A 12894-nucleotide genomic window follows, 5' to 3' on the forward strand; every position below is an offset into this window, starting at 1 on the left:
GCATCTGCTCCCTCATCAGGAATGACCCTGCATTGGTTGCAACCTAGAACATGTAGTAGCTGGAAATATTATTTAGTGCCTGCCCTATGGGTATAATTTTGTAGGACTTGGGAACTGAGAGAGTTTGAAGAAGCTTCACAAAAATACTTTCCAAAGTTAAGACTGTGACTGCAGAGAAGGTGGTTGGTTTACACATCGGTGTAAATCTGCTGCTGTCCATGGAGTTAAACTGGTGTAACTGAGCCAAATTTGTCCAGATCTGAGGATTGACAGCAAGCTTCAGAAAAGAAAAGACAAGTGGTTACTTACCGCCCCGGGCTTCTTCAACCGATACCCTCAGGTCAAACTTCTTACACCGAGATTCATCCTCCCGTAGCTTTGCATTATAAATCGTCATTACGGTTAAGGTCCCTTGTCCAGTTCCTTCTGCCTTCACAGTGAAGTCTTCATTCAATTTAGTCTGTAATGTTGATCCAAGGTTAATTTTCTTTTGTATTTCATTATTATTATTATTTAAAGATAGGGCAAATGAAGCTAATGAAGCTGGTGAGATTGACACTCACTCACCCGGAGGGGCTGGGGGGACTCTGCAGAGACAATAGCATGAAGGAGAAAAAAGGTTACTTCCCAGGCAGTAACTCTTTGATCTCCAGACGTATTGCTTCTCCGGAGCCAAGCCTAAACAGCAACCCATCCCCTCCTACTTCTGGATTCAGCTCAAAACCACACACTCCAGGTCACTAACCCTGGAACAATTTACCTTGGGATGTGTGAGGCAAACCCCACCCAGCCCAGGGCTGCTCACTCAGCTGCAGTGACTCACCTCTCCAATGGAGCCTGCAGTGACTATCCCTGGTCAGGGCCCAAGCCAGATGACCCCCAGGCACAAGTATTTCACTGTCCCCATCAGAGCTGAGAGTTACTCTGCACAACAGCACTAGTCGGCCAGGGACCTTCCTCCGGCCTTGCAGTGTTACAGACCCCCAGGCTTCTGACCTGCCCTTGATCCAGTTCCTGTTCCTGCCCCAGCCATGCCTGAGCCTTGTTCCAGCCCACTTCAGCCTCCTCTGTGCCCTGCTCTGACCTTGCTCCAGTCCCGCTCCAGCCTGCATCCGCCTCCTGGCCCCCCAGGCCCTCGGACTGATTCCAACCTGGCTTTGACCGTTGGCCTGCATCCGAACTCTGACTTCAATCCTGATTTGGCTTGTCTGTGGATTCTGACCCACGGCCTGTCCCCAGACCCTGATTTCAGCATTGCCCTTGGCCCAGTACAGAGTCTACAGCCAGCTCCAACCACCAGGCCTGACTGCCTAGAACCTAGGGCCTGACAGGATGTGGTGGATTCTCCATCACTTCAAGTCTTTACGTCAAGACTGGATATCTACCTAAGAGACATCTCACAACTCCGCTAGAAGTTACAGGCTTGATGCAGAAATTAGTAGGTGAGGTTCTCTGGACTATGTCATGCCGAAGGTCAGACGAGATGATCATAATGGTCTTAAAAATCTGAGTCAAAAGTGTGGATGCATTTGGATCTGGTGCCGGGAATATGAATTCCCCTCCCCCTCCCAAAAGGGTTTGGATAGGAGGTTCTAGTCAAATCCCCTTTATCTATAATTAGTGATCTGTACTAATCACACAGAGAAGCACGATACCTCTGCTGTTCGGGCCACCAGAGCGTTGTGATTTAAGATGTTGTACTTTATTGGACTAGCACGGCGTGGCAGGAGAATAGTAACATTCAAATTCAGGTCTTTGTGCTGCGGAATGTCTATCTGGTACTGCGCAAGAGCCTGGAACACCATGATGGTCGCCTAGAACACCAGAAGAAAGACAAGAGGGTTCCACCGTATTGTCCTATTGCGCTGAAAATCTGACAGCTTCTAAACAGACTTTTTAATGAAGAGGAACCAAAAGTACAATGAAAGAAAAAAACAATTACTCACCTTTTGTAACTGTTGTTCTTCAAGATGTGTTGTTCATGTCCATTCCAATAGTGTGCGCACGCATGTGCACGTTGGCCGGAAGATTTTTCCCTTAGCAGCATCTGTCGGGTCTGCCTGGGTGCCCCTTGGAGTCACGCCCTCATGGCACCTAATATATAGCTCTGCTGACCCGCCACCCCTTCAGTTCCTTCTTGCCGGCTACTCCGACAGAGGGGTAGAGGATGGGTATTGGAATGGACATGAACACTACATCTCAAAGAACAACAGTTACAAAAGGTGAGTAACCTTTTTTTCTTCTTCGAGTGCTTGTTCATGTCAATTCCAATCAGGTGACTCCCAAGCCAAATCTAGGAGGTGGGGTCGGAGCTGTCCACTGATTGGAGTACTGCTCTATCAAAGGCCGCATCATCTCTGGCCTACCTAGTAATCGCAAAAGGCGCAGTGAAAATGTGTATGGATGACCACGTTGCCACCCTGCAGATTTCTTGGGTGGGGACTTGAGCCAGGAATGCTGTTGATGAAGCTTGCGCCCTTGTGGAGTGTGCCGTTATCGGTGGCCCTGGGATCCCTGCTAGATTGTAGCACTCAGTAATGCAGGTCACAATCCATCATGAAATGTGCTGGGTCGAAATCGGCTGACCCTTCATCCTGTCCGCTACTGCCACAAGAGCTGTACTGACTTCCTGAATGGTTTCGTCCTCTCAATGTAAAAGACCAGTGCTCTGCGGACGTCTAGAGTGTGGAGCCTCTGCTCCCTGCTACTCAAATGAGTTTAGGGTAGAAAACTGGGAGGAAACTGTCCTGGTTGATGTGGAACTGCGACACAACATTTGGGAGGAAGGCCGGATTGGGCGTGAGCTGAACCTTGTCCTTATAAAATACGGTGTAGGGAGGCTCTGACATTAGGGCCCTGAGCTCAGACACTCTCCGGGCTGAAGTTATCGCCACCAGGAACGCGACCATGTAAGAAAGAGCAGGGAGTATGTTGCTAAAGGGTCAAAGGGATGCCCCATGAGCTAGAGAGAGGACCAAGTTGAGGTCCCAAGCAGGAACCAGTTGGCAGATGTGCAGGTATAACCTGTCAAGGCCCTTCAGGAAGTGGCTGACCAAAGGGCTAGCGAAAATTGAACGGCCCTGTACCCCCAGATGGAAAGCCGAGATGGCAGCCAGGTGCACTCTTATAGAAGACAAGGAGAGACCCTCCTGCTTCAAGTGGAGAAGATAATCCAAAATGTGGGGCACTGAGGCTAGTGCCGGAGGCAAGTTGCACTGTGCTGACCAGATTGAAAATCTCTTCCACTTGGCCAGGTATGTGGAGTGGAGGGTTTCCTACGCCGAGAAAGACCTGTCTGACTTGTTCTGAATAGGAAAGCTTGAATGGATTCAGCCACTGAGCTTCCATGCTGTGAGATGGAGTGACTTCAGGTTCAGGTGTTGGAGACGCCCATGATCCCGACTGAGAAGGCCTGGGAAGAGCGGCAAGGTAATCAGGGCTCCCACAGACATGTCTAGGAGAGACGTGTACCAATACTGATGGGGCCAGGCTGGTGCTATGAGAATGACCCAAGCCCCGTCTCTGCAGATCTTGAGCAGGACCTTGTGGACAAGCGGTATAGGTGGCAAGGTGTATAGAAGAGGTCCCCCACAATGGAAGAAGAACGCGTCCGCTGTGGAAACCAGATTATGATTCTGGAAGGAGCAGAACTGCTGACACTTCCTGTTGCGTCACGTGGTGAAGAGGTTGATCAGGGGACAGTCCCACCTCTGGAAGAGTGAACATGTGACGTCCAGGTGAAGGGACCACTCGTGGCTGTGGAACGACCTGCTGAGGTGGTCCGCCAGCTCGTTCTGGACCCCAGGAAGGTATGACGCCTATAGATTGAGTGTTCTATACAGAAGTCCCATAGCCTGAGGGCTTCCTGGCACAGGGGAGAGGAGCGTGCACCCCCATTTGTTGATATAGATCATCCCAGTCATATTGTCCGTAGTGACCGATACACATCGACCTGTTAGATAAGGGTGGAATGACTGACACGCTAGGTGCACCATTCTGACCTCCCTGACATTGATATGAAGACGGAGATCTGTCTGCAACCAGAGGCTCTGAGTCCTGTGGTCCCCCAGATGAGCTCCCCAACCGAAATCTGATGCGTCCATCACCAGCACTAGGGATGGCTGTGGGGCAGCGAAGGGAACTCCTGAGCACACCTGCTGAATGTCCGTCCACTACGGGAGCGAGTCGAGGATAGGGCGAGGCAGGGTCACGATCCTGTCCAAGCTGTCCCTGGCAGGTCTGTGCATTGACACAAGCCATGACTGAAGCGGATGAAGCCTGAGTTTGGCATGTCGTACCACATATGTACAGGCTGCCATGTGCCCGAGAAGCTTCCGGCAATTTCTCGCGGTGGTGGTGGGGAACTGCATGAGTCCCTGGATCATGGTGTTGAGGGCCTGGAATCTCACCTGTGGGAGGAATGCTCTGGCTTGTGTTGAGTCCAGTACTGACCCTATGAACTCTATCTCTGGACTGGGGACAGAGTCGATTTGGCTTCATTCAGTAACAGGCCCAGATTCTTGAAGGTGGCTCTGATAAATGCCACCGGCGCTTCCACCTGAGCCCTGGAGCGGCCTTTGACCAGCCAGCCGTCGAGGTACAGAAACACCTGCACCTGATGTCTCCACAGAAAGGCGGTGACGGCTGCCATACTCTTGGTGAATACTCAAGGTGCTGCTGACAGGCCGAATGGGAGGACAGTAAATTGGTAATGGGAACCATTGACCAGAAACCTGAGGAACTTTCTGGGGTTGTACGCGATTGTTATGTGAAAATATGCACCCTTCAAGTCGAGGGTGGCATACTAGTCTGCTGGATCCAGTGAAGGGATGATGGAGGCCAGGGAGACCATGTGGAACCTGAGTTTCCTCACAAACTTATTGAGGTCCCACAGGTCCAGCATAGGCCTGGCCTTCGGTATTAGGAAATAGTGGGAATAGAAACCCTTACCCCTGTGTTCCAGTGGAACCTCCTCCACCGCCCCTAGTGCTAGGAACAACTGCACCTCCTGAATGAGAAGTTGCTCATGAGAAGGGTCCCTGAAGAGGGATGGGGAAGGGGGGTGGGAGGGTGAGAACTGGATGGAGTATCCCCTCTCTACCATGCAGAGCACCCAGTGGACCGATGTGATATGGAACCATGCATGGTGGAAAGGGGATAATTGGGAGGAAAAAAGGTAAGATGGGATAGATCCAGTCTCTGGTCTGGAACGCCATCCTCGATCACACCCTCAAAAGGCCGCTTTAGGGCCGGCCAGAGCCTTGATTAGCAGAGGGATGTTGCCTCCTCCTGCCACTCCGGTTCCTCCTCCGAGAATTGTCCTGGCGGTTCTGCTGCTGGAACCTTTGAGGAGGTTGCGGGCGGAAGTGTCTCCACTGTGTGGCAGGGGTATGCAAGCCCAAGGATCTGAGGGTGGCTCAGGAATCTTTTAGGCTGTGGAGCCATTTGTCTGTCTTCTCTGAAAACAGTCTCACCCTCAAACGGAAGGTCCTGAATGGTTTGCTGGACCTTATAGGGTAACCCTGAGACTTGCAGTCAGCGCCCCCCTCTTCCACATAGCCACCCCCGTTGTCATCACTCTAGTGGCAGCATCTGCAGCATCTAAAGCTGCCTGCAAGGAGGCCCAGGAGACTAATTTCCCTTCTTCCACCAAGATGGTGAACTCCAATTGGGAATCTGAAGGGACAAGCTCCATGAACTTCACCATTGCTGCACAGGTGTTACAAAGGTACCTGCTCACAATGGCCTGTTGATTAGCAATATGGAGCTGCAAACCACTAGTCGAGTAGAGCTTTCTACCCACAAGATCTAGGCATTTAGCATCCCTATTCTTTGGGGAAGGACCTTGGAAATCCTGTCTCCCCCACTGGTTAGCTGCATACACCACCAGTGAGTCCGGCAGCGGGTGGGAATACAGATGCTCAAAGCCTCTGGAGGACATGAAATACCACCGCTCACTGCATTTGGCAGTGGGTGGCAGGGGGGCCTGGTGCCGACATCAGTACCAGGGCCATAGGTGTCTGCATCAAGGTCAACGTCAACAATGGTGCAGGCGTGGGAGATGGGTGCATCGACTCCATGAAGGCTGCTGCCAAAGTCGGAGCCGAACATGGTGCCAGAGTCAACGACTGGGCCGGAGGCACAGGGCAGATGCACCATGGAAGGCAGTACGAAAGGGGTGAAGATGTTGCTGAGCATGGGCCCTGGGTTCCTTCCTGGCCCTGGTTGAAAAGCCCAGGGGGTCCAGAAGGGCCACTGAGGTGGGTTCTGCCACTGTGGAGGCCACGCCTGATGCTCTCTTCTGTCTCTATCCAATCTCACTCTACGACTTCTGCTCCTTCCCGAGCGATAGGAGTCAGACTCAGACTCCAAGGTCTCAGACACTGAAGACCACGGAAGAGCTGATCCTCGATGCCTCAAATGTTGAGAGCTCAGGGAGTGGGTAAGCTCTCTGTTGGACGGGTAGGCACTGATGGACAAGGCAAAGGGGAGCACCTCGACATCATAGCCAGCTTCCCTTTAGAGTGCACCGGAGGATGCAGCTATGTCGGTGCTGAGGGTTCTTCCCTGGCAGGAGAGAACGGTGCCATCAGGTGGAGGAGGTGCCAAGCAGCCTGGTACGCTTCTGCCATGGACAGGAGCTGCAGCTGCTGCGTAGGCACCAGTGATCGAGATGGGGCTGGACTCGACTGCCACACCTGGGCAGGAGTCAACATGGCCCCAGAAGGAGATGCCGAGGAGTGGCCCGCCTGAGGTTCGATGTCTCCTGGCTTAGCCAGAGGAGAACGGTCATCTGGCTTTTTCTTCTTTTGAGACACCGGTGAGTGGGGGTGGTGCATACTGTCAGACGGGCTCCGTGAGGAGCCATGGCAGTGCTGAACGTCCCTGGAGGAGTCCTTCCTTGGTGCCGAACTCGCCGACGGCGCTGGGATGCTCTGCATTGAGGATGACACCATAGGGGTTGGATCTCTCGAGCCCGGGTCAGAGTGGGGGCGTAGGGCTGCCTCCATGAAGATCACCTTGAGCCATTGTTCCCTTTCTTTAACTGTTCTCTGATGGAACTCGCGGCAGATATTACAGCAATCATTCTGATGGGTCTGCCCCAGGCACCGTAGACACGATGAGTGCGGGTCACTTTTCGGCATGCGCTTAGTGCAGGCCACACACTTCTTGAAACCTGGGAACCGTGGCATATTATGGCACCGGGGCCGGAGTGGGGGGGGAACCCCAATAAACACCATACTATAGTAAACTGTTAACTCAAACAACACGAAGAACTAACTATATACAATGGAATAGAGAAGAAACTTGCTGAGCAAGAGCTAAGGGAAGTTCCAGCCACTGTCACTGGCGGTAAGAAGAAACTGAAGGGGTGGCGGGTCGGCAGGGCTATATATTAGGAGCCATGAGGGCGTGACTCCAGGGGGTGCCCAGGCTGACCCGATGGATGCTGCTAAGGGAAAAATCTTCCGGCCAATGTGAACGTGCACGCACACACACCTGATTGGAATCAACATGAACAAGCACTCAAAGAAGAACACCAGGGTTCCACTGGGTGTCACGCAGGCAAAGGGTTATATAATAATATTACCTGGCCCCTCTGTAGTGTGTTTCATCAGGAGATCTCCATACACTTTACAAATCAGTACAAGATCTTTATCCACATTTTGCAGATAGGGAAACGGAGGCACAAGGCAGGAAAGTAACTTTCCCAGGGTTACTCAGGAAGCCAGTGGCCAAGCCAGGAATAGAACCCACAGTCAATAAATATATTGTGCATGGTCAATTAGCTTCCCATCACCCCAGCTATTAACAAGGGCTGACTGTCAGCTGGACACAGTGCAACAAGATAGTGGCTCCTTCTATGTATATGTAACCCACACACCTCCACAGGGTGTGGTGCTCTGTCCCCTCTAGTGGAACCAAGACCACTTAGAGAGAGAGATTAATGAGCGTTCTACAGCCTTAGCCCTGTGGCTTTTAGCTCATACAAGAGAGGCTCATGCATTTAGCTCCAGAGGTCCCAAGTTTGATCCCGCCCACTGACGACCAGGGTCTATCGATATTACAAGTGGGGGCTTGTCCAGGACTCGAACACAGGACTTCTTGCTAAATGTATGAGCCTCTATTGCATAACCTAAAAGCCCTGCGTCCCTTAGCTAAGGCTGTAGCAGACACGTTAATCTCTCTCTCTAAGTGGTCTTAGTGTCACTGGAAGGGACAGGCACCACACCCAGGAGGTGTGTAGGTTACATATATAGAGACATCTATGCCACACACAGTACAGTGTTAGGGATAGAACACATGGCCCGTGTCTCCAAAAATATAGATCACTCCCACCCGAGCTTGTAGCATCCATTTAAGTAGAGAAAATACAAGACTCAGTAGTAAGGAATGTAAAGGGGCTTCTCTACTGAGGCTGCTGGACACAGACAGACCCTATAGTTTCTAGTGGCCCCCGTACTCCAGGGAAGGGAGGGATATCTGAGGACACTCCATAGTGATCTTTATTTAGCTGTCACTACCAGAAGGGATTTTATCCTCTCCAGTACCTTGTATAAGCAGTTTTAAAAAAATCCAAAAATAATGTTTACAGTTCTACTCAGAGATGGATAAAACCCAAATTGATTCAGATTAGTCATGATCCACCATGGCTTTGTCATATGGACTCAGACCATTGGTCGTACACGCCTGGTAGCCTGTCTCCAGACCAATGGCCAAAAACCAAACAAATGCCAGAATGAGTCCAGATGCATGTGAGTTTCTGCCCATGGGAAGAGAAGGCCCATTCACTCCCCGGGACAACTTGCTGTCTTAAAGAGAAGCATGTGCTCACACCCATTACCTTGGCAGGATGCAGCCTCTAGTGAGAAGATTCAGTCATGCTCCTGTGCTGGTCTCTGCCTTAGGTTAACAATGGCAAAGACCTGATAGGTCACGTTGCCCATCTCCCAGGCAATGCAGGACTGTTCTCTACTGGGCATTCTCCAGGGCTTTCTACAATGACTCAAGTGATCAGAATCCCATCCCTTCCGATGGGAGACCTGCCCACAAAACACAGTTTTGGAAGGATACCCGGGACTATAAGGATCATACTCACTTGGGTAGATCCATATCCTCCTCCATAGTAGTTCTGCTCTCTCAGCCATCTGACTATGGGACCAGTCAACTCATACTTCTTCATTTTCAGCAAGGCCAGCAAGGCGTACGAGGTGCCCTCAATGTTGAAGGTGCGGGTGTTTGGCTCTTCCCAGCGATTTCCATCTAGGCAGCATCAAAGAAGGCGAGCTAAAGGACTTTTCCCAAGGACATCCACTCATTCTGATCAAACCTGACTGGACCATACCATCACCTGACTCCTTCCCCAACTTTCCGCATGGAGGATCAGTAAGTCGAACTGATTGTTGCCCCTTTCGGGACGAGCAGCTACCCAATATGTGGGGCCTTGGAGGATTGTTTCAATTAGGATGAGGAATTGGTGATAGGCCTCAGGTATTTTCTCTGGTGTAAACTGGATTGCTTACAAAAATGCACAGAAAGTCCCACTTCCCTGAGCATAAGAGAACCCAACAGCACGCAAATTCTTTGCTGAGAAATCCCCAAGTCTGCCCCTGAAGTGAGTTCTAGGCCTAACAAGCAATGTCTCTCTGCTTGTTTCATAACACTTCTCCAGGCTTTCAGCTGGTTTCTGCCTCTAACGCACAGGGTGCAAAACCAACATACTAGCCCCTATGTTTGCAATCAGGGAAACCCCTCAGCCCACATGCCTTAGCTCTTGACCTGCTGTGTGCCTTGGGCAGTCCCTACATTGTTTTTAGCTGTATCTACTACAGAAAGAGTCTTGATTGCTCCTTCCACTGAGTCTGAAAGATCACTTTTTTTAATCCTTTCTTAAAAATAGGAACTACGTTAGCAATTCTCCAGTCATACGGTACAACCCCTGAGTTTACAGATTCATTAAAAATTCTTGCTAATGGGCTTGCAATTTCATGTGCCAGTTCCTTTAATATTCTTGGATCAAGATTATCTGGGCCCCGCGATTTAGTCCCATTAAGCTGTTCAAGTTTGGCTGTGGGAATATCTACCTCCATATCCTCATTTTTCCTCATTTGTCATCCTACCATTATCCCTAAGCTCCTGATTAGCCTCATTAAAGACTGAGGCAAAGTATTTGTTTAGATATTGGACCATGCCTAGATTATCCTTAACCTCCACTCCATCCTCAGTGTTTAGTGGTCCCACTTCTTCTTTCTTTGTTTTCTTCTTATTTATATGGCTATAGAACCTTTTACTATTGGTTTTAATTCCCTTTGCAAGGTCCAACTCTACATGGCTTTTGGCCTAACTCACTTTATCCCTACCTGTTCTGACCTTAATAAAGTAGCTTTCCTTGCTGATCCCTCCCATCTTCCACTCCGTATAGGCTTTCTGCTTTTTCTTAATCACCTTTCTGAGATGCTTGCTCATCCAGCTTGGTCTACAACTCCTGCCTATGAGTTTTTTCCCCTTTCTTGGGATGCAGGCTTCTGATAGTTTCTGCAACCTTGACTTGAAGTAAATCCTGGCCTCCTCCACCTTTAGATCCACAAGTTCTTCAGTCCAATCCACTTCCCTAACTAATTTCCTTAATTTTTTTAAGTTATCCCTTTTGAAATCATAAACCCTAGTCACAGATCTACTTTTGTTTATCCTTCCATTTAGTTTGAACTGAATGAGCTCATGATCACTTGAACCAAGGTTGTCCCCTACAACCATTTCTTCTATGAGGTCCTCACTACTCACCAAAACCAAATCTAAAATGGCATCCCTTCTTGTTGGTTCAGCAACTACTTGGTGAAGGAATCCATCAGCTATCGCATCCAGGAAAATCTGAGCCCTATTATTATTACTAGCACTTGTCCTCCAGTCTATATCTGGGAAGTTAAAGTCTCCCATGATCACACAATTCCCATTAGTATTTACTTCATTAAAAACATTATTGGGTCTCTATCCATATCCAAGTCGGATCCTGGTGGTCTATAGCACATCCCAAGGACTATCCCAGGGGAGGGATAGTAGCTTTCTTCCCCAATGTGATTTTTGCCCAGACAGACTCTAAAAGCTCGAATCTGGCCAAAAGGAACAAGTCTATGCCTGTTATTCATTCCTCATTGGTTAATCCCTCTCCAAACTCCTTTGCTTCTCTTCCCTGAACCCCATCCTGACTTGGCCACATCTTTTCAGTACTTGATTAGATGCCATGATTTACCTGTCGAAGCTTTCATGAGCGTCTTCTCGGTGTTCAGTTTCCCTACCATGGCTAAGGCATAGGATGCAACAGCCACAGTGTAAGGTCTGACTAGAGACTGGTACCTTTGGGCTAAGTAGTCAGCGGCTTTGGAGATGCTGCTTTCAAAACTCTATGAGGTGACAAAGAAAACAAAAGAAAATCAAACTCGTGGGTTAGGCTGAGGTTTTGGGTGGTGTTAATGTAACACTGACAGACTCTGGTGGTCAGAGGGTGGAATGGGACCTGTGGAGCTACATGCATGAGCCTCTACTGCATGAACTAAAAGTCATAAGGTTCTAGAGCAGACTCATTAATCTCTCTCTAAGTGGTCTCAGTGCTACTAGATGGGACAGAACACCACACCCAGGAGGTGTGTGGGTTACATTAAGACATTACAAATTTATGTGGCTTCCAGCTTTATTTAATTTCACAGTGAATTTTGTGCTGGTGAAAGATGGAGGAGGTAGGAAAGCATGGAAGTGAGATATTTGAAGGCGGCGAACGAGGACATTTCTGGAGAGGCTGAGGGAACTGGGATTGTTTAGTCTGCAGAAGAGAAGAATGAGGGGGGATTTGATAGCTGCTTTCAACTACCTGAAAGGCAGTTCCAAAGAGGACAGATCTAGACTGTTCTTGGTGGTACCAGATGACAGAACAAGGAGTAATGGTCTCAAGTTGCAGTGGGGCAGATTTAGGTTGGATATTAAGAAAAACTTTTTCACTAGGAGGGTGGTGAAGCACTGGAATGGGTTACCTAGGGAGGTGGTGGAATCTCCTTCCTTAGAGGTTTTTAAGGTCAGGCTTGACAAAGCCCTGGCTGGGATGATTTAGTTGGGAATTGGTCCTGCTTTGAGCAGGGGGTTGGACTAGATACTTCCTGAGGTCCCTTCCAACCCTGATATTCTATGAGTCTATGAGTCACACGCAGAATGCCATCAGGAGTGAGACCAAAGTCTGTGGCAGGGCCAACCCTAGCCCAAATGGCACCCTAGAGCGTCTTTGGCGTCCCCCCCCTCCTCTATTTGTTAAATTTTTGAATACCTTATTTTCTATTGCATTTGTAGCCCATTTCATGACTTTGATGCACGATTCACATGCATAATAATTTATCCCGGTCATATAAGATGATAAATTTGCACACTAGGAGCTGTAAATCTGCATTTATTCATACCATATATAAGCAAATAAAAAAACATTTGTTTCCTCTAAGCTTATAGAAACAAAGCTTATAGGTCCAGAACGTTCTAGGTTAGTGAGAAATGAATCCACATACGGAATACCAGAAACATTTTACTTCAAACATTCGATTTTCCCTTTTGTCTCTAACAACAAAAACAGCACCCTGAGCCCATCGTCCCTCCCCCACCTCCCAGCCCAGCACCCGAGGCGGTTGCCTGGATTGCCTGCCCCTAAATCTGGCCCTGGTCTGTGGTATCAGACAGAAGCTGCAAGAGAGGAGGATGAGATGATGTGATGGGCACGTACAAAGAAGGGATGTCGAGAATCACAGGTTCTGACTCCATAGGTGCTCTGCAGCTCAAGCACCCATGGAAAAAAATAGGGGGCGCTCAGCCCCCACCAGCCACAGTGGTTCCGCCCCAGCTGGCCACCGATCAGCTGTTTAG

The 12894-nt window shown here is 49.4% G+C and overlaps 1 protein-coding gene across 1 annotated transcript in view; it reads right to left on the bottom strand.

The window, feature by feature from the left end:
- The window catches only part of LOC120391057 (complement C3-like), an 84141-nt gene that overhangs the window by 16077 nt on the left and 55170 nt on the right, over positions 1-12894 (bottom strand). Inside the window, exons 28-31 of the mRNA XM_039514316.1 lie at positions 11249-11399; positions 9101-9264; positions 1656-1814; positions 310-460 (exon numbers count right to left, since the gene is read on the bottom strand). Coding sequence (XP_039370250.1) covers positions 310-460; positions 1656-1814; positions 9101-9264; positions 11249-11399 — 625 coding nt within the window. The remainder of the gene's footprint in view (positions 1-309; positions 461-1655; positions 1815-9100; positions 9265-11248; positions 11400-12894) is intronic.

Source organism: Mauremys reevesii, linkage group 25 (assembly GCF_016161935.1).
Source record: "Mauremys reevesii isolate NIE-2019 linkage group 25, ASM1616193v1, whole genome shotgun sequence".
Classification (NCBI taxonomy): Eukaryota; Metazoa; Chordata; order Testudines; family Geoemydidae; genus Mauremys; species Mauremys reevesii.